This window comes from Lepisosteus platostomus, chromosome 19, assembly GCF_059453375.1.
Source record: "Lepisosteus platostomus isolate fLepPlt1 chromosome 19, fLepPlt1.hap1, whole genome shotgun sequence".
Lineage (NCBI taxonomy): Eukaryota > Metazoa > Chordata > Actinopteri > Semionotiformes > Lepisosteidae > Lepisosteus > Lepisosteus platostomus.
Genome location: NC_142629.1, coordinates 7,741,453 through 7,764,493, shown reverse-complemented (window position 1 = coordinate 7,764,493; position 23,041 = coordinate 7,741,453). Strand labels below are relative to the sequence as shown.

At 36.8% G+C, this 23,041-nt stretch overlaps 1 protein-coding gene across 4 annotated transcripts in view; it reads right to left on the bottom strand.

Moving 5' to 3' along the window:
- mmd2a (monocyte to macrophage differentiation-associated 2a) overlaps positions 1 to 18,524 on the bottom strand; it is a 43,778-nt gene extending 25,254 nt beyond the window's left edge. Inside the window, exon 1 of one of the 4 annotated variants that reach the window (XM_088612426.1) lies at positions 18,106 to 18,524. Coding sequence is in view for 2 of the 4 variants with exons in the window: in XM_088612424.1 (XP_088468550.1) it covers positions 17,378 to 17,427 (50 nt within the window). In the remaining 2 variants the exon portion in view is untranslated. Of the gene's footprint in view, positions 1 to 16,606; positions 16,681 to 17,377; positions 17,664 to 18,100 lie in introns of those variants that run through there. The other 3 variants (XM_088612425.1, XM_088612424.1, XM_088612427.1) reach the window with 3 other exon arrangements.
- Between the last annotated feature and the right edge of the window lie 4,517 nt (positions 18,525 to 23,041).

The window sequence follows — 23,041 nt, the reverse complement described above, 5'->3', positions numbered from 1 at the left end:
TGCTTCACTCATTGATTTACATGTCTCTCTCGCACTTCATAATTTACCTGCTGATGACAATATGCTGCTTACTGAGCACTTTCCCAGATTGTCACAGTATGTTTCCTGGGAAAAGTCAGTTCAGTCCCATCACATGAATGCGGATACAGAAAACACAGAAGCCACGTTTAAAACCAAAAACCCCAAAACACAAACTGCGTGTGAATGGAAACAAATGCAAAGAGAGAATCATATTAATTCCTACAATTACTGAAAGAGATCAGTATCTACACAGAGATTTGTTTAATCAACAGGAATATTTTGCTTTTGCACTGTAGTGTGTGGCATTTACAGATGGGAAATAATAATTGTAGCACCATGGCTCCTAGTTTTGAAAAAAAAAGCATACCCATTTCATTAATTTGTTCTGCAATGTCAAACAAAACCTGTAGTGCAAGCAAAATAGAAAAAGTAAAGATTTTTAATAATCTCTGGTGGTTGGCTAATCTGGTGAGTTCAGCTCTCATCTAAATTTTGAGGTTCATAAAACATCTATTTTATACAACACACTTGCACTCAACTAATGTGGTTGAGTATATGCTTTCAGATTGCAGATTAAAACATTCATCATAGATTTCAGTGCTAAGTATGGACAGCCAATTACGAAACTCACTATGCCAAGAGAATGGTTCCTTGCAAGGAAATATCTACACTCTTAAGAGACCTGGGAAGTCACATAACTGAACTCCTATTTTGCATTATAAATTCCACTTATTCTGGTGAGGGTTGTGGATAACCAAAACCTTTTATGTTCTTATCCCAAAAGCACAAAGTGCACAACAGGCCTGAAACCACACAATTCCTTTCCTTCCTCTCCTAAATGGAAGGGACAATTTAGAATAGCCAATCACTCTTTAGAAGCCAGGACAGAATCAGAACACAGGAGAAATGTGCTCCACACAGATCAACACCTGAGGCCAAACCTAAGTCTCTGGAGCGACTGTATGAGGGAGAGCAGTTCTGTCCCATTACATTAAGTCATGATAAAACGGTGCAGTGAAAAGTACTAAAACAGGTTACTTTAAGTTCTATAACATATTTTGCAAATGTGGGTTTGAAGAGCTATACGGGTGAAGCATTGTTTGTATCACTATTAATGCTGATTGTTTTTTCATTTATAGATAGATACTTTATTGATCCCGTGAGGGAAATTGCAGTGCAACAGCAGCTTAACACACACAACACAGCCACAGTGTAACGAATTATATAATAACAGTACAATACATACAATACAATACAAGACTTACTCACAGTCCGGACACACAAAGAACAAAACTAGAACAGAACAGTACACAGAAAAATCGTATCACACATATGAATATAAATATAGATGTAAATATAGATATGGATGTAAATATAGATATACATGTATTGCACAGGTCCCTGGCATATATTGCACAAAAAATGGTTGTAAACGGGAAAAAGAAAAAGAAAAAGAAAGAGAACAGATGTAGCAGTAGATGTGTAGATGCGTTTAGTCCAGAAACAGGTCACTGTTGATGTTGCCTCTGCCCAGACGCAAGGTGGATGCGTTGTACAGTCTTAGGGCAAAAGGCAAGAATGACCTCCTGTAGCGCTCCCTGTCGCACCGTGGATGAATCAGTCTATTGCTGAACGTCCTCTTCATTCCTGCAAGCCTGTCATAGAGGGGATGGGAGAAGTTGTCCATGATGGCCTCTAGTTTGGACATCATTCTCCTCTCAGCCACTACCTCCAAGGGGTCCAGGTCAGACCCAATGACAGAGCTTGCTCTTCTGATGAGCTTGTTCAGCCTTTTAGAATCCACTGCTCTAATCCCAGAGCCCCAGCACACCACTGCGTAGAAAATGGCACTCGCTACCACCGACTGATAGAACATATGTAGCATCTTACTACACACATTGAAGGACCTGAGCCTCCTCAAGAAGTAAAGTCAGCTCTTTACTGTTATAAGGCTCTATTAGACGTCAACCTGTTTTTTTTTACCTAAAACTCAGATGAAAGGGGAACACAGATTTACAGATTTTTTTTAATCCCACTATAAAAGGTTAAATCTTTATGGACTAATATTCAATCCTAAGAGTTTTTATGACATAATCAAGGGAGGCACCGTGGCGTAGTGGTTAGGATTGCTGCCTCACAGTGCAGGGCCCTGGGTTCAATTCCAGACCTGGGGTGCTGTCTGTTTGGAGTTTGTATGTTCTTCCTGTGTTTGTGTGGGTTTCCCCCGGGTGTTCTGGCTTTCTCCCACAGTCATGCTGGTAGGTTAAATGGCTTCTGGGGAAAACTGGCCTTTGTTTGAGTGTGTGCCCTGTGATGGACTGAAGTCCTACCCAGGGTGTACCCTGTCTTAAGCCCATTGCTTGCTGGGTTAGGCTCTGGCTCCTCCGTGACAATTCATCCTGAATTGGATGAAGTGGCTGGATAGATGGATAAAATAATTAAAAATACATCAGTGTTCTGGTAAGATGTTCACCTCATCCACAGTGAATTCCCTGATGATTAAAACCCCTCTCCCCAATCTTCTGCTGCTAATTAACTTTTGAGGGTCACTTTAATTATATAATTGAGAGATGTTTAACACCTCCTATGAAGGCTTGATCCCTTTTAACTGCCCTGTAATATAAAAAAATGAGCTAGGAGCATTACCTGCCTATGTTAACAATAGAATTTACAATGGTAATGACAATTTTCATTTGCCATGAGTTAATAAATAGAAATGGGAAAACTGTGACCAACTAGAGCTATCTAAATTTATCTGTCTAACTTTACTGCAGCACACTATTGTACACAATATATATATATATCATGTAGTTACATTTGAATTTATATTTTGTGAAAGAGAGTGTAGGAAATCTTGCAGTGCAGGACATTTTTCCTAAATTAACAGTTTTTGAGAATTGTGAGCCTTTTAGAATTGTACCATCTCTGACCATATTTTGACCCAACCCTATTTAGATCAAGATAATCTAAAGACTGAAGATTATCCAAAGCTATACTTTCTTTTTACAACAAATTACTAATTAGGAGTAGCTGCAGAGCTCCACTGACGAGGAAAGCAATATTCTGTACAGATTATCTATAACTCTTTTCACTAGATACAGTAGTTGTATGAAACAGAGGCAACAGCTGCACAAAGTACATGACGCAAATGAATAATCTGGGACACTGCCTTCTCCCTAAATGACATACTTTTTGTGCAGCATCCTACCCACAGAGAGTTAAATAAGGCCATTTTGTTTCAGGATTAATCAAGCAAGAGTTAATAATTTTAAGACAATATATGACATTTGACTTTATAAACATTTACTGTGTTACTGTATATCAAGGTAAAAAGAAAACAAAGTGAAGAAAAGTACAGCAAAATCATGGTGAGTTATGGAAGTGTGGTAAAGCATTACTTAACACATAACAAATCCTGGCAAGGAGTTTTGTTGTACAGTATTTGAAAGACCAGGTAGGTTGACCACTGAAAACCTTCACAAGGGTAGTGTACTTTGTTTCTCAGAGATCCTTCCTCTGAACAGACCAGCACACAAAGGGTTCTGTTGTGACTCTGTGTACAGCCCTCAATTTAGCTTCCAAAACCAATTCAGATGTTCTATTTATAGCAAATGTCTAGTACAACCTACATAGACTGGGAACATTTTATTAAAGCCTTGTTTGGCAGGGGTCTGTGGGTTTCCAAGCAGAGGCGTCTTACCTGGAGATAATAATTATTTATCAAGTCACTAGGCTTCCCAGATTACACAGATTCTTTGCTTTATTAATTAAATCCAGAATTGATATGTGTTATGCCTTAAATACTGTGCAAAGGGATTAACTGTAATAGACTGAATTAAATAAAGAAAAACATAATGTCTGTAGCGAGGAGACTCTTATCTTCTAACACAGAAATAGTATGTGCATGTACACACATCAATGCTTACTAAAGTTTGTGTATCATACTTCCTCCTTTTGTTAAACCACAAAAAACAGCCAGGAAAGTTGAGCACAGAGTTCTGTGTCAACATAAGAAAAATATATTAACACAGACATGCAATGACCAGAATAAACTAAATTTGGAGCATGCAGTTCTTGTTATGGAAAATTTAGCAAGCTATGTCTGATCTTGGCACCATCTGAAAATGGATGACTTGGATGGTGAATTTGCTTTGACAATTTTCTAGGACATCTACTGTATTGTTTGGATTGCGTTCACTACACATTCCAGAGATCCCACACTAAAAGAGAATGGCTTGACCCTGACTTTTCTTCCTTTATGGGTGTTGCATGCCTTGAGGTTTCTGCAATACAATGCATTTAATTTCCTCAAGAACCTAGTGATGCCACACTATTGTTGAAAAACATATTGATGTAGCTACTGATCCCAAAAACAACCCCCCCTCCCAGGAAAAGCAGCTGCTCTTACAAAATATTTTTCAAGATTATGAGGACAAAGGTAAAAAAGATGCAATAACAGTACATAGAGAATGTATCACATTTCCAAATTCATTTCAATTCAGTTCAATTTATTTGTATATATCGCCTTTCACAACAAGGTTGCCCCAAGGTGCTTAACAGTACAATTGATGATACATTTTGTCAATACAGAACAGAAGACATTCATACATTCTTACAGCTGTTCTTTGTATAGATCTAACTAATTATAATTATGTATGCTACTCAAGCATCTACAAAGCTATGTCTCTTTATTTTTGGAACCTCTGCATTTCAAGCAGAAAAATAAGCTTCTCAAAATACAACAGCCAGGTTACAGCAGTGCTACTGCAAACCAATGATCTTGTATAAAGATCTTGTAAACCATAAAATATAGGTTTTGTTTAAAAATATATGATGTAAGCTAGCAGCTTGTCAATTGGTGTCTTTGCCATTGTGCCTGAATGTGACACTAACACGCTGTGTGTAAGCGTTGAGTCTGTTTACCAATGGCCTCTTTGACAGCTATCATTGATGCAGAACAGCCAGGATGTTTATGCCTCGAAGTAGTGATCCTGTCACAAAGAACTACCTGAAAGATTCATAACACTGATATAAATTTAATTTATTGTTTTGATTACTGGTGGTTTCACTAACACAAAGCATTACCAACACACTTAAAGTACTGTATGTTCCACAGTACAATACTTTTCACACCCAGTGCAGATTTAGAAGAGGTCAGTATAAATAACTACCAATGATGAATTGTCAGACTGAAAGCTAAAGCTACAGATTATTAGAATTAATATTATCATTATTACTACTGATAATAATAATCATATATTATTGTACTTTTCATGGAAACAAAAACAAGTACTCAAGGTCTGCTTGCCATAAGACTATGTCAGCCTGATTTATGTTTCTAGGTCGACCTGGCACAAAAGGCCTACCTCCCCAGGAACCTGGAAATTACAGCTAATTACCTTATCAAGCTGTTTGCTAATCACCCATGACAGTGGTCAGGCCGCTGCATCAAAATCATCAAAGGCAGTAATCATAGCACAGGATCACCTCGATAAAGGAGCACTTTTACTCCAGAGTCTGTTGCTGCACACTTCTGCTTCTTGTTCTTTTCAGAAACTATTCAAGACTCCAGTTTTATTCAAACAAAAAAATGTCAATATTCCTCATTTCCGTTTTCCAGTAACAGCCATTATAACGTTTTACACTTAAGAAATTATAGGCATTTTCATAATCAGACTTGTATTTGTCAGATTCTAGGATACTGAGCAATCAAAGTGGAGAAACAAATAGATGAGGAAACAGAACATTAAGAAATTGCTTGCTTACTGCCAAATTTAGAATTGCCAATTATTTTTGTTATACCCACTTGATCGGAAATAGCAAATTATGTGTGCTGTTCACAGCTTGGCACGTAGCTATGAACATCTTGACAATAAGCTAATTTAGGCAGACTCCTTTGACTAACCCACCTTCAAGGTTCTCGTCTTAACACACACACACCTCAGAGCCGTAGGCTGATTCATTGTACCCTACTATACTAGCCGACTATGACCGTGATTGTCCAAGTGCCAAGTGGGATTGGGGAATCCCAGTCACAGTTGGCTGATGCCATGATGCAGGCTTGAATCCATGATCACAGAGCTCAACCTAGAAACTAATCATATGGAAACACAACTAGCATTCTGAGTGATCCTAGTACTCCTATTTGTCCTGATTCATAACATACCATATTTTATAAATTGTCAACATGATTTGCAAAGCTTTTCATATAAAGCAAATGTTAAATATAAGTATCTAGAAAGACACAACAAAGGTATGAAAGAGGGGAATTATTTCCACTAATTCAATATATTTTATATGGAGTTCTAAAGAAATTATAAGCTATTTTGCACTTTGTATGATACATTGTCCTGTGAGTCAGCAAGGTGTTTATTTATTCCACAAATTGATGTAGCCACAATTAACTGAAACACAAACAGTTCCTGAAGTAGGAATAAATTAGGCTTGACTCCACAAAAGAAGTGTGCAGCGCGATTGAGCCGAGCTCGAGTTCACCGAGCTTTTATGAGCCTTAGTTTTTATACCAATTGGGAAATGAAGCCACATGTCTATGTAGTTCACCACAGTGCTTTTGAGTGAGAGTGTTTTAACAGATTGTTTTAAGATAAATGGCTATGCACACAGAAACTGCAATCACAGAAGGAGTTAAAGATTAAAAACCAGAATGGTGTCACTGTCATGGCCTAGCAGGTCTGTGAATTAATCATTTTTTGTCATTTGTTCTTTTAAGGATGGGCTCACTACATGTTCTTAATCTTAATCTTAATGTTCTTAATCATCCAATTTTAAACATTGAATTCAAATTTTAACTCTCTTGCCAGTAGTCAATTACTGGAAACTGGGCATTAATGCGTGTTAGCCAATTTCAACATTCTTAGTTAAATGCTGAATGTTGGCAAGGTGACGCTGGTGTATTTAAAGACTTATCTTATTTGCAAATCCATTGACATATAAAATATTCTTCTCACTTTTTAATCTTCGAAAACCACTGAAGGTTAGTTTATGAGCAATTCACTATATTACTGTACCTAAAGGCTCACCCTTTGTAGTAGATTAATAGAGTCCACTGAGAGAATGACTTAACTGGGGACCCACTCCAGTGATTTACCTACTTTTTTGAAGTATCTGAGTAGTAAACCAAATGCATTTTGATCCAGAGAAACTGGTATTGAGATGATGTGCTTGAATTTCCATGAAAACAATACATGGGGCATTTCAATGCATTTTCTCTTTTGATTTTTTTTTACTTCTCAGAGGAATCAGACTAATATAAATACTAAAGCAAGTGTCTTCAGCAAGTGCATCAGTCATTAGTTAACGCCAACCTGTATCTTAAAAAGGAGTCTCCTTCTCCAAAGAAAGTTATCAGCTCCAGAAACAGAAGGACATTTTCAATTTTTCTGTCAATCTGATTATGTGCCGGGCAATTAAATAAAAATCATCCTATATCACTTCATGAATCTTTCACTCTACATGACCCCTTGCAATGGCAGCATTTCTTTTGCATTTCTGAAAGTAATCCTTAAGATCACTTCCACATCTTAGAGTGTGTTATCTGCCATGCCATAATACACCTGTGACATTTAACAAGTCCACACTAGGCTGGTTCACAGTGCACTGTGCAAGAAATGTGTTATCTTCAGGTCCTAGGTACACAGTCAATTTGTTTTGAAAACATTTGAAGTAGTGTTTTGAAGAGCTGGAATAAATTTAAACCAGAAAGTTTAAACCACCTTTCAATCACAATTTACAAAATCAACATGTGATAATGACTTTCTGGTTTCAAAGGACCTTGTGCATCTACCCAGTGGACTCATATTTTTCATTTGTAGCCTTGGTTTAATTTAACTGAGGTAAGTCAATACCAAATTCACATTAAAGCAGAGTGATTATCCGACTTAAAACACGGTTTGGATTTGCCATTTAATTTTGTGAGATTTTTAGACACCTGTTCACTGCCTTCAGGTTTTAAACTGTAATCCAACCATCAAAATGATTGGTTAAGATCTGGCCCAGGCCACAAGTGTGAAAAGCAAAAGTCTAGATGATGTTACTCTTTTTTTTCCCAATGTACACTATGCTGAAATATGAACAATATTGTACAGATTTGAATATTTTTCTCTTGGAACAGCAAAAGAGTTGCATAGTGTACAATAATCTCCTCATGGCTATGATTCTTATAATTAAAACATCAATATGATCAAATAAGAAATATTTTGATATTTATATTATTATAATTTGTACTACACTTTATTAGCACATTATACTAGCAAAAGGCAACTTTATTCATATTTCATGCACAAATACCAAAAACAAGGCTAAAAGTTCTATGCCCGAATCCCTTTTTTCACAACTGTAATAGGAGTTTGCCAGTCACAGAATTATAGAAAACAATATTTAAAGGGTCATTTATTTGTAATTACAAAACATGTCTGTTGGATATACAATAACTGTGCATATAATAAAGCTCAACATCTGCTATAGCACTGTCCCCCACAAAATCACTTTTTGGACACCCTGATATCATTTTATCGAGCCTGAACTTCAAAGTTTATTTCATGTTATGCCCAGAACTGAAGTTGAGATGTTATTATTCAAAGCCACATCCAAGATCCTCTTTTTTTCCAAGGGGTAATTTTTAAAGAAGCAAAGATAATAATAATAATAATAATAATAATAATAATAATAATAATTGCTTACACTTATATAGCGCTTTTCTGGACACTCCACTCAAAGCGCTTTACAGGTAATGGGGTCTCCCCTCCACCACCACCAATGTGCAGCATCCACCTGGATGATGCGACGGCAGCCATAGTGCGCCAGAACGCTCACCACACATCAGCTATTAGTGGGGAGGAGAGCAGAGAGTAATGAAGCCAATTCATAGATGGGGATTATTAGGAGGCCATGATTGGTTAAGGCCAATGGGAAATTTGGCCAGGACGCCGGGGTTACACCCCTACTCTTTTCGAGAAACGCCCTGGGATTTTTAACGACCACAGAGAGTCAGGACCTCGGTTTTACGTCTCATCCGAAGGACGGCACCTGTTTACAGTGTCCCCATCACTATACTGGGGCATTAGGACCCACGTGGACCACAGGGTGAGCGCCCCCTGCTGGCCCCACTAACACCTCTTCCAGCAGCAACCTTAGTTTTTCCCAGGAGGTCTCTCATCCAGGTACTGACCAGGCTCACACCTGCTTAGCTTCAGTGGGTTGCCAGTTGTGAGTTGCAGGGTGATATGGCTGCTGGCAAGAAGATGTGTTTTTGAAAACAATCCAACATCCAGTACCCACTCTATCAATCATCATATAACATTTTTAAATACTGCTATAATTCTAAAATCCATTAAACTATTTTATGAGTTATATATCTACAGTATACAAAGAAATTAAAGTGATCTATTGAAATAGTTGGCATTCAGCTACAGTGCGTTTCAAATAAACTCAATTCTCAGACACTGGAATGAAACACAGAATCCTTGCATTCTTGCCAATGTAAGAATTTGAATAAACAACTTTCAGAAGCTGACAGTCAGCTGAGACTACACTAGGTATCTATGACAAAATGTTAGAAAATATATATTTTTTGTTATTCAATATTAAATGCGCAATATGCTGAAACATGCATGCTTATGTATGCTACTCAAGCATCTACAAAGCTATGCGTCTTTAATTTTGGAACCTCTGCAATTCAAAGGCAGAAAAATAAGCTTCTCAAAATTCAACAGCCAGGTTACAAGTTATGGCAGTGCTATTGCAAATCAATGATCTTGTATGAAGATCTTGTAAACCATAACCATTAACCATTGTTAATGTACAGAATGCAGAACAGTAATAAAGCTACTGTATGTGCCTGGAAACAGAGAATTGACACCCTTCACCAAAAAACAAAAATATACGGCCCTCATTTCCAGCAAATGTTTTTGATACAGCTTAAACATGTGAGCTACTAATTTGGGTAATTCAGATGTTAAAATATACAATGTTGATGGAATGAGACAAGAATACAAAGGCACTAAACAAGTAGGAAACCCAATCTGAGCTGGAAACTCGTACTATAAAGCCTATGAAAGGCAAAGCACAATGAGAAAGGTTCACAGAGAAACAGGAGGAAAGTACTACTGCCTCTCAGGATGAGGCCTCTGCCAAGGAAGAATACTTTTGTAATGTGGTGTGGTCTTACTTCAAATTGCTTGCCAAAGAAAGATTATCTATTGTGTCCACCTTACTGGCATGTTCTGTACATCATTTTGCTTCATAAAAGTAAACATATTTTGATCATTTGTTTTTTATACATCATTACCTATCAAGACTGCTATAATTCAATACTAGATTCTTCTACTCTGACCACACTGACAAGCCAGTTGTATCGGTGCAAACAAAAAAGGCTACCTTTTGTTCATTCGTTATTAAGACCACGTAGTTAACAGCTGTCAGTTGGGATTCCCCATAGAGAGTCATGAATGTTAATGAGAATGACGTCTAAAGTTTTCCATTGGCAGGTTTACTTATATCTAAACTCAGAGCTTCCGTACTTACACCTAAAAGGATTGTTTTTGTTCTTTTCATTTCACTCTACAACAGATATTAGAAAAAAAGGGGCTTGCCTTTTTTCTCTTTACTTTTGTTCAAAATAAATATTTTATAAATATTTATGCATATGGGGAGGAATTTCACAGGTGGTGAATAAAATTTCACGCAGAGCTATAAATTATAAACTGTATTAAAATACACAGTTAATTTCAGTCTACAGCTCCAGGAGAGAGGCACGTCTGGATGCGGATTACAGCTGGAGTGTTCCACATGAGGAACTTGCCTAAATGCCTACTCTACCTTATGGCATCCCCCATCTCTAAAGTCTCTGTATAGGGGTGTGTGACGCTCTCTGAAAACCTGGCAACTTGACTGCTAACTAATCACATGACTACACCAACAACCACTAACCACCAATCACTAACCCTGGCCAAACCAAGACTGACACAAACTCTGCTGGATGTAAGAGAGACTGTACTGAAACCAGAACTGTGCCCAAGACTTCCTCTGCCACAGAAGAATGTATGTGCTGATCCCCCAGTTGCAGTTTTGCCTGATCAACCCATTAACACAGATGGATCTTAGTCAAGACCACTGCATTTTCAGTGTAGAAGCTACAAAATAAGGACTTTTTGTAAATTTCTCCCCATCAAAGTCTCGCTGAAGGTTGGTCCCAGGTCCAAAACCTGTGTCCACGTAAGAAGTCATCTTCAGCACGAGAAAAAGCACAGCACATGTCTCTAGCTATTCCTGTGCCTGTGGGACTTTTAAAAATCTCATCGGAACTGTGCTTGGGCGAGCAGTCTAATTTGGCTAAGTATATGATAGTATATGTTCAATGGTCACATTACAGCACTCAAGAACTGAGCTATTATTCCAAACACTTATATATAAAAGAATCCACACTTTTACAGGTATGTATAATACAATAACAAGTATTGGAGTCAACAGTTTTTAACCATGTGTTATTAATATCTTTTGAAAGCTCTCAGTAATTTGTATCAAGGCAGATTCATTCATATATATTCACTCTTTTTACTGATTTATTTGGCACATTTTGTTATTGCATTAATAAATGCAATGTACAGTATACTGCATTCTTTGAATATGTGAGTGGATATCGCCATTTGTTCTGGTTGACTGATTGCTAGCAGCTAGAATGTACTCCCTAAATTTACAGTCCTAATTTCTTAATTGTGTCAGTAAACTCAAAACATCAAATCACTACACATTCATGCCAATAATCCAATTACCAGTCATTGTTAGAAAAAAAGAGGTATGGTAGAAAAACTGCAGTTGTGCTTAGAAAGGAAAAGGGAAATAGGTGGGACTTGCACAAATGTGAAATTAGTTCTAGAGTATTAAAGGATTCTTAGATGTCAATTTGGTCGATCAAGGGCTTAAAAATCAATCAATGAATGCTTGCCTGTCATTGAGGAAACTCCAATACAGAAAAAACTAAAATTATCAGGTTAACACAGCCAAATGAAGCTGATGAAAAATATCTTAAAGTATCTAAGTATCTTGAGTCACCATATGAACTACAGACTGTGGTGGCTGATGTGACAAATGAGTTAAAATAGAAATTGTACAACTGACCAAAAAGGTGTATGTTTATGTAATGAATTCAGAAACAATGCGAATCAAATTATTTTTCAGAACAAACACCACTATTTATGATTGATATAAACCAGTTATTTCAATATAATCATTATGTCTTGAAAGGAACGGCTAACAATTTACATTTCTTAAAATGCTTACATTTTTATATTACTAATGTATGCAAAGGGACATAAAATAATAAAAGGGAATAAATAAGTTGCAGCATCCTGTAAATAGAAAAAGAGCATGAAGCTAATTTGTTGGTTAGAAAAGCTCAAATGTTTTTTTAGAAAGAGAATTCTACGTAATTCAAACCAAAGTCTGTTGAATTTTTATGTGATACAAAGGTGTCAGAGGAAAAAGAAAAAATGACTACATACACATAAAATGCACTCACACTCACTAGTTTTGTCTCACGTTCATATTGTGAAGGAGTGTTTTATGTGTACGTGTAAGGTAACACTAGTGAATGTGAGAGAGTTTTGTGTGTATGTGAGAGGTAAAATGGAGAGTGCGGGAGCATTGTGTATGAATGTGAGAGCAATTTGTGTGTGTATGAGAGGTAAACTTTGAATAATGGCCTAAATGGCACCTCATAGTTAACTGTTACCATTGTTAATGGTTCTGCACTTCTGTAATTGTTGCATTCAGGTGAATTTTTTATAACTGTAGCAGCAGAATCCGTTTTCTTGTCAATGAAAGATCTTTTTTACATCTTAAAAAAGGTTAAAAACTGTACTACTCTCACAAAAACTACATACTACACTGGCATTGTCCACTGAAAATGTTTTTGAAGTTTGGGATTTTAAATGAAGATATTACTTTTATGTCTTACAAGAATACCCACAGCTCAAAAATCTCCCATATACTTCTCTGCCCTTTACATGCATGATCATTGACAGATAAATTTGCTGAAAGTCTTAAGGTACAGCAGAGGCAAAATACTCTAAAGGCAAACATTGTTTTAATCTGGCTGACTGCTCCTGACAGCATCCAGGGCAGTTACATCACAGGCCTTCTGTTTGAAATACTTTCACATGCTCACCCTATTGTCAGGCTGGGTGAGAACGTCTCTTTGGTTACAAAAACAAAGCACTGTTTGTCTGAGAGGAAGCAAGAGCTGGCCCCTGCTGAACTCTCTGTCTGTCTCCCACTTTTCTACTCAAGGCTTCTTATACTTCTGACTGTTATATCCAAAGAACGCATCATCTTATAATTAGTTTGATTTCATTTTCATACAATGTTTTAGCACGTGAACACATTCTCAAGTCATTAAAGCTCATTACAATTTTGTAAGCACAGGCCTATTTTTTACAACTGCTAGCACACTGAAAGAGGCAGCTGTGTAATGCATATGTAACACTGTAAAACCTTACTATTCAGACTTATATAAAATTAAAAAAAAATTGTCACCTCTTCTTGCTATTACATTTTAATTCTGAAGGCACTGACTATACTGTTTTTCTCATTAATCAATCACCTTTATTTAATTATTTATAATTAATTTGTACACTGCTAAGTACAAAAATTTTAACTATCCTCATTAATTATGAGCTAGAATCTATATATATATATGTTTATGGACATCAACAATTTAGTCAAAGCCTCTAGTAGAGTTTTCTTCTAGTATAACATCTTTCACTTATATAACACAGCTTAGTTTGAGTGAGAAGAAACCTATCCTGTCATTTAGCAATCTTTAATTCACATTGAAAAGCATCTTCAAAGACATGATCAGAACATCATCTCAGTAGAAACTTTATGAGCAAACAATCTGAAGTGCTGTAGTAGAAAATCCATAGCATTTACCAATCAAATCAATCTGGCTCAGTGTCAGTTGACCCTGATTATTAATGCCATTTATTCTTCTCTACACTTTCATATAGCTAAAAGGCTACTTTTTCCACTATATAAAATCCTTTTTTACAAAGGTTCACCGTTTGCAAAATTAGTTGTTCATAAAATACTTCACTTTAAGTAGAAGATCACCACACAACTGTGCTTCTGCATAAAGGACACTTATTGAGTGCAAAATATGTGAGATATTTATTTCCCCAGTGTGTACATAAAACAATCTCTTAGTTTCTTTAGTTATTTGTCATAACTTTAACATTTTTACTATGACAGCTCACTGCATCACAATACACTATAGAGTGAGAAGATTAGTTCCTAAAACTGTTGTAAGACCTCTGGGCCGAACCTGAGATACTGTTCTAGTGCAAAACAGATAAAAATAACTCTGAGTTGTTCTCCTGGTTTGCCCCCTCATCACAAATTTCTATGGTGCCAAATGAATGAAAAGCAAAGAATAAAGAATAATTTCATTCACTGAGTGGGTACATTCTGTTGAAAAAAAGGGGAAAAAATTCCAAACATTAAGACTATGGCATAGTGATGCAGTGGTTAGCATTGCTGCCTTGCAGTGCAGGGGATCCTGGGTTCAATTCCAGACCTGGAGTGCTATCTGTGTGGAGTTTGCACGTTCTCCCTATGTTTACGTGGGATTCCTCCAGTTTCCTCTCACAGTCCAACAGCACAATGGTAGGTTAAATGGCTTCTGGGAAAACTGGCCCTGGTGTGAGTGTGTGTCTGTGTCCATGTGTGCCCTTTAATGGACTGGCGTTCCATCCAGGGTGTACCCTGCCTTGCGCCCATTGCTTTCCAGGATGGGCTCCGGCTCCCTTGCAACCCTGAATTGGATGGATGGAAGAAATATTGCATATTTGTAGTAATAGTCTAGCTATCCTGCGTTAAGTGCTGCATTTTCTAGCCAATTTTAAAAATTAAAACCCTTTAAACACCTTATCACCTCTTATATTTCTATATGTAGTGAAGACAATTCTATTTATTTATTACTTTTTATAAAGTACAAAGGGATGTCTTTATCTTTGAACTCATCCCCAGACAAAACTCTGCCACAGACACAGTGAAACTGTAACCTCCTGGACACCTTTCTTCCTATTTTCATTAACCATCAAGCCTCCCCATTTGATTTTAATTTTACCCGTTTTAAAACAAGGCAACTAGCAAATCTCTCTTCCTATACCCGTTATTAACTGTTGCAGCACTGCCATGAAGCACACAATATTTGATAAAGTTCTACCTTTAATATTTCATCTATTTTAAACTTCTGAAATGTAATGTGATATCCCCAGAAAGTAGACACCATGTGTTTGCCCCATGGACTATAATTATGCTGCTCTCTTCCTAGTCACAAAGCTCGACCATCCGTGCAAAGGCATCCATGCCACTATAATAGAAGAAGAGCCCTGGAACATTGTGGTTTAAATGGATTTTAGTCTCCACTTGGTGTGTCACCAATGCAAGAGAAGCTCTAAAAAAATACATGAAACAGTCTCTAGGAATCTGTTATTCATTATGATGATGAACTGCTCTCCTGTGGTCAACTTCCCATCTTTCTGGTTGGGCACGAGGGCCATTAATTTTAAGTTTCCAAAATGTACATGAAGAGAGGGCAATGACGACACTATCCTTCCAGTTAGCCATGAAACGTTCAGTTAATTTAAATTTTTCTCTCTAGCATAGCATTCAATCAAAATTCCTGTTCCCCCATCATCTTTTTAGTTCCTGTTTGGTTTGAGATAGTTTCCATCAAAAAGAAAATGAGTAGCTGTTTTCCTTTCCAAAATTAAACCCTGTAAAGAGGCTTAAGGCAGTGTGGGAGGGCAGGATTGTCATTGTAGGCTGCCTCTCTCTTTAATGTTTTATGGTTTGTCCAGGTCTTAAATGTATTTCTTCACATTTTAACTTATACTGGGAAGTAAAACCTATAAAATAATTCAACTTTAATACAATTGATAGTAGCAAAAATAAAAATAAAATAAAATGTAGCTTACAATTGTTTAACCTCTGCTACAGGAAATATAAAACATTAATCTCTTTCAAGCACCACGATCACAGTCTGTTTTGTTAGGATTTGGACATGTTTTAGCAACCTCAGCAAAAGCATCGCTATAACTCAACAATGTGCTCTGTTTCAAGCGAAAGTATAGGTTGCTCTCACTGTGAATACAAACAGGTACAGTGTTATATTGTCGTTTTGGCCAGCTGCCCAGAAGGCATTTCACACCTACAGGTAGCACCAAAAGAGACTTCCTGATTTGTCCTTGAATTTGAAGTTATCTTTTCAAATTTAGCACTGCAAGTGGCACAATCTTTAACATTATAATCAGCTGTGATGCATAATTCACACAGAACTAAATTTGATAGCATTTCAGAATTAAAAAAGTATTATTTGAGTAACAAAGACTTGAACACTCACAACATTTCTACAGCTCCATGTAACTAATAGCAGACAAATTTCTTTTACTTTTTGAGAATAACAAAATGTCCTGCAACTGACAGGCTTTGCTGTTTTCATTTTAGAGAAGTCTCAGATTTGCAGTATGTTGCTTGCAATTCCTGAAAGACCAGGCAAACATTTTACCTGTTATGTAGACAGATACTAGGACTGTCCAAAAACTGTTTTTACATTCAGGTGCAGAATGAGACACTCAAGACGCTACCTGAAAAAAACCCCATTGTAATCTATTGCCCAGACAACGGCTTGTAAAGAACAAGCAGGAAAAACACTGCACTGTATTTCCATTGTCCTATTATAAATAAAAAGTACTGTAAGCATTAATTTGCCTTACAATGTTATTTTAACAGCTAAACCGCTTGAGAGGCCAAAGACTAGTCCATTTATTCCACTTACAGTAAGAGTTACTGTGGAATGCATAGTGAAGCACAGTCAAATTATTTTTAAAAGCTCTAACACGCATAGAAGTTCACTAAGCAAAATTCAAATTGTGGGCAACAACGGCAAAGAGAGATAAATGGATTGTGCCCATAATATCACTGGAACGCATTTAAATTACTGCACAAATGTACTGCAAAATGCAAAATATTTCAATTTTCTCTAGATTCACAGGTACCAAAAGGATAACACGGCGCTTACAAAGAACAGATCTCTCCCTATTCCTACAATGATCATCTTCATGAACTACAGACTGTCCACCTCAAGAAAAGTAGAAATTGACTTAGGAGAACCGGATACTTCTTAATACCACTAGTGCTAATATCTATAACCGGTTGAACGTATTAATAATTAAGATCACCGTCCTTTCATACTCTTACTTTTTTTTTTGGCAAAGTACTTAAAACTTCATAATCTACAGGTATGTGGGTTTTTTTAACAGGCGTGATTTAATATTACCTTGCATATTTGGTCTTCTTAAAATCCATACTGTACGCGTTCCAATTCATACATTTTCAAACGGATGTGGAAATGGTCCATACGGACAGTTAAAACGCTTTGCTCTGTTCCCAGCTCCGCATGTTCCTATACATATTTACACTGTTGAAGAAGAATGATGATACTGGAAGTACAACTTCCAGCTCATTCGTCTCAGATCTCTATAATAATAAAATAAATACCAGCTAAAAGACGATGCTTAGTTAAGACAACTTCGTACTGGAAGACTGAAAAGCTCTTTTCTGTAACTCCTGAATATGCAAGGCAGTTACAATACCGTGTAAAATCCCCTCCCCAATCGCTTAAGTATTCATTGAAATTAAGGTCTGTCCACTCACAGAAAAGCTTTTTTGCTTCATATGGGCAACACCTCATAATCGTTTCAAGCGCTAGCATTGTGCAGCTACAAATGTAACAAATTAAAACTAGCCAAATCTACGAATTGTATTTCTGAGACCTCTTTTCATATTTTTATAATGCGATACAAACATCCAAATTAGATTTGTTTCGCATTTCACTATATATACATCGATTTTGTTAATTAATTTTCCGTACGTATTGATACATTGTTTAATAAAAGTATTTTTTTAATAGCAAAGCTACCAAGAGGAACACTAATGCCGAAATTAACGGCGCTTCATCCCTTCAGTATCCCCGAACTACACAAGAAAATGCAACACTTACCTTACCAGATTCATTTAAAAAGTGCAAATAATAACGCAACAGTTAGTGGAGACGGTGCTTCGAAAGAAATCGGGAGGTGTGTTGTTGCAGTTCCCGTCTTCTTTGATTTCTGTAGTAAGGCTGGCTGATAGATGGTCAATAGAATTGGACACAATAGATGTGGATCATCGTTTTGAAATACACAACGTGAATCTGGAAGCCTGATCGATACAGGGTGTGTCCTGAACGTACAGGCTTCGATAATAAAATGTTATACTACACTGAAATTTTTCAAAGAACACTGAGGAGGATAAAATCGAATTGAGGTAGAGTCATGTGCTGGATGTGAGCACGCACCCGTCGCTCTCTGTACACACAGCGTCGAAAAGAGGTAGTGCTAGCAGCATTGCTTGTTAAGAGAGCACATAGACAAAGAGAGTACCTTGCACAACAAGGCAAGTGTTGAAATCAGTTTACATTTTAGACTGCTGAATGAAATTACATTCACGTCGTGTTTATGTATTGCAAAACAACCTAAAACGCAATCCAAGCGTTATATAACCATCTCAGATCGTGTTTGCAGAATACCATAAAAACCGAAAAGTACCATTTTTGGTTCACGGAAGAATGCTGTATCGGCATCGTGTTTAAGCAGGTTTCTATAAAATTATTTCTTGAAATGGTTCATAAAATAACGGATAACTTAAAGATGCGATGATGCTCGGATTCAGAAAAGACCGCATCTCGATTAGAAATATCACTTAGAGTCGTCATTGGTTATTGCCTATACAGTCTTCAGTATGTAATTTATAATTACTTTTGTCATTCCCACATGCTGCTAATTGAAAGCAATATATAATTTAAAAATAATAATGAATGTCTAATCTGTTGTCCATGTTTTTTTTTCCACACTCAGAAAGATCACAGACAAATCGAGGTCATTCTCCTCATCCTGCTTATTTGAAAGCTATTTGCCTATTGGCCGGAGGATCTGAAGGAAATCAGCTGTTGTTTGAATCAGCTTCAACAATATGCTTGGGTGACTTGCTCCAGATACCCCCAACTCTTGGTGTTAATGCACTAAAACTTTAAATAGTTACAGTTTTTGTATCTGTTCTTGAAGTGAAGAAATTAACCTTGTTGTTATTCTTTTGAGCTTTTTACATAGCAGCTAAGACAATCAAATATTTGGAAATATTTCTGGTGCTGTATTTTCTTGTTTTTTGTCCTCCTAGTGTTTGCCTAATAACATATTCTCGGACTTGCCTTCAGCAGTTAGTTCCCACAATCTCTATTACTTCAATGTTAAATTTCACTAGCCAAGGGTTTAATCATGATTGTGCCTACATGTTTTGCCATTCCTTTTCTGCTGTTTTTGCCATGCTGCAAAACTAGTTTGCTATCTTTATTACAATCTAAAACATAAGCATACAGTAGATCAGGAAGTGAAAATGGCTGAAAACAGACCCCTATGGTACATCATAGTTTATTTACAATTAGATGTTGTGCCTTATAAGATTATGTGCTGTTCCGGTTCATTAACAAATTCCCGGTCCATGTGCATACAATACCATATCAAAAGCTTATTGGAAATACAAAAAAAATATACATCATGTGCTCTAGCGTTATCTAATATCTTGCTTGTTTGAAGAATTCTAAAAACTTAAAAAAGACCTTCCCTTTCTAAAATAATGTAGGCTGCATCTTAAAAATGTTGTCTTCATAGCTGCATAAGAAGGTAACATAAGTAACCTTGATTGATTGGTCTTTTATGCTTCTTGTTTAATTTTTTGCCCTTTTTAATATTTGTAATTCTCCAGTCCACAGGTAAAGCTGTCACTCTTCAACCAAGATCTGAAATACTTTGGGTAGGAATCCAGGAATAAAATCCTGTTTTCTTTACTATGACATGAAAAATACTAATGAATTATTATTTTTAGTCAGTCAATCTCTCTTGCAGAACCTCAGTGAAAATTATTCTAAAATTACAATGTTATAGAATAAGCACCAGCAGTACAGCGTATGTAATTGAAATTGTCTGGTAAAAACCTGCATTAAATATTACTTTAGAATGTTTACTACTTGGTTGTCATCTACTATTATTAATCAGCTGTTTTGTGAACTCCACACAAACTTTGTCTCATTTTGGTCTCATCTGTACATAGAACACTCTTCCAGTAGTCTTGTGGATCATTCGGGCACTTTCTGTTAAACTTGAAACTTTTTCTTGGGACAACATAGTATCTACACAGCGTCTTCCAAAAGAAGGATCAAGACTGTGATGGTGGGAATATCATGGTTTTATGCTTTTATGGTTTATGTATGCATAGCTTTTATGACGACTTTCAATAAAGATCTGAATAATGGTCTAAAATATACAGGAATACAGACTAGCCTAGGGGATTCACTAACTGTTCATGAGCACTGTAACTGTTTTAGGGATTAACTTGTTTTGAGCCTTAAACATTACATTTCTGAAGCATGACTGTCCTGTTCTGTTGACTTTGTAGTCACCCACTCTCATTTCACCACTTGTAATCTCTGCCTCGTTTCTTTCTAGTCTACTTTACCAGAATTCTTATTCTATATATTAAATGTAGACTCATTGTTTAGATATATAAATTACACAGCAAATGGTTCCATATTATTGTCACAATTAGCCGTGGTTTTACTGCGTCTATTTCCTGAATTAGATCCTGGATATTTGAAAAGATTCGTGTAAAAGTATAATATAAAATGCCACATGCCTTCCTGATATCGCCATACAGTAAGTTATTTTGACCCCTGTCTGCATTAGACTGTCTACAGCTTATACCTGGTGTTAAGCTCTTAGAATTTCTATTTAATAGCTTCATCCATATAGATTGTGCTCTGCTTTCTCCCTCTTACCTCACCCCTCTAGGTTACATATTGTTTCTGATATACTGTATAGTCCCACAGCATAAATCCTTCTATCCTGTGTGTCTTGCTGAAAATGTGTACCTAATACTTTGATATTTTTCCCCATTATTAATCCCCAGCCATGTTCTAGTGTTTCTTATAATGTCACAGTTTTCTGTTAATGCAGTAGCCTTGTGTTTTTGCATTTGTATTTGTTATACTTCTAGCATTAAGGTATACACATTCAAGAATGAGTTTGTTATCTCTTAATTTTTTTCTTAGTGGCCCAGGCCTTTTCTGACCCCATTAGAGCCAGTGCCATTGCTCAAACTCTCTAAACATAAGGTTCTTCAACATTTTGGTGTTCCTCTGCTTCAAGTGCAACCCGTTCTGCCTGTACATTAGAACAGGTCCCATTTGTTCCAGGGCCCCAAATACTCCATAACCCTAAACACCTCTTACCTGCACCAATCTTCTGCCCATGTGTTAAATCTCCTTATTTCTCTTTGCTTACCTTGGCTTGTATATGACACTCAAAATATTCCTGAAGAAACTATCTATTCATTTGTAGACAATCTGCTGCTTAAAGAAGTCTTTCAGAACTGTTAACCTCTCCTTTTATATTTCATTTGTTACTACATGGACCCTGACAACTTGATCCACCCTAGCTTGGATCCTGCCCATTTGCTCATGGAGGTCTGCAAGCTGGACACTAGGCAGAGGCTACACAATACAAAACTATCCATTGCTTGTGCATATAACATTGCTTAAATCTCCAGTAATTGAGTCCCCCACTACCACTAACTCAAGTGTTAGTCAGCTCTTCCGGCCTCTCTGGTCTGAAGCCTCCTGCACCCCTGTTCATGGTGTGTGCATAATCTCCCTCTAAGGCCTCTTGCCTACTTCTTGCAATTCTGCTAATTCTGTGTTTAGGTGTTAGTAAACTAGTTAGTAAGCTCAAGTCAAGATATCTTGGAGTTTGAGATGCTCAAAAGAAAGCGTTCACAAGTGAACTCTCCCATCTGGCTGTTCCCATCCAGAAAGCCAATCATCCTGCAAACCACACATTGCAATGGCCCCAGATGGCTGTTTCTTTTTTCCTGTTTTTTTAAATTAAGCAAATTAATATTTTAGATTTTAAATGGAGGTCTCTCTGATAACTTGTCCAGATACTCCAACTCTGTGTGACTACGACCATGGGTGCACACAGCTTGGAATGCACATCATCACCTAAACAGAAGACACCAGCTAGATTCAATCGAGATGCACAACATGATAACTCACCCTATTTTACTGAGATTTTATTCCAGCAATATAATACACTTGTGTTTTTGCACTCTATCCAGTCACAACATCAATATAAAAAATAATAAAATCTTGGTGGCTTTCGAAAATACACAAGTATTAACCATGTTTTGTCCTAAATTATTATTTCTTATGTTTTTAGGACCTAAGAAATCTATTTCTGGTCAATGATTTGGCAAGTGAATTAATGTTGGTATTCCACCAATAACATTACTCATGTTACAAAATTTGTAGCATTCTGAAAAAGGTTTTTGGAATAACATTCTGAAAAGGTGGGAACGAACAGAACGTTTCATTCTTAGAAAATGACAATGAAATCTTGTTTTAAGATGTTGCTCCCTAAGCCCTCTACTGGCGAATCATCAGCACCACGACCAAACCTGCAAGATACTCGACAAAAAAGATGAGGCCCTTGTGTTTTTTTTTTAAAGAAGCTGCGTTTGTACAGAAAATTCTGCTTCTCTGTGCATTCAGTTGCTGTTAGGGGTTTAATAATTTTGCATAATATGTGTTAAAAAATAACTTTTTAGGTTACGATAAAGTCTAGACTAGTTGTAAATTTAGACACTACAAAATCTAGAGACGGTGTAACTAAAGGGCAAGTGAAGTTCGGATCTTTTAACAGATTAATGAGTCAAAAGTAATGTAGCGCCCTCGCCTAGCATTGAGGCCGAAGAGCGCCCGGCTGGCGTGGGCGGCGAGGGGCAGAACGGGAGCAGTAATGGCCAGGGCACAGACTAGGAGAGCCACTGGCCAGTGCAGCTGACCAATTGTAGA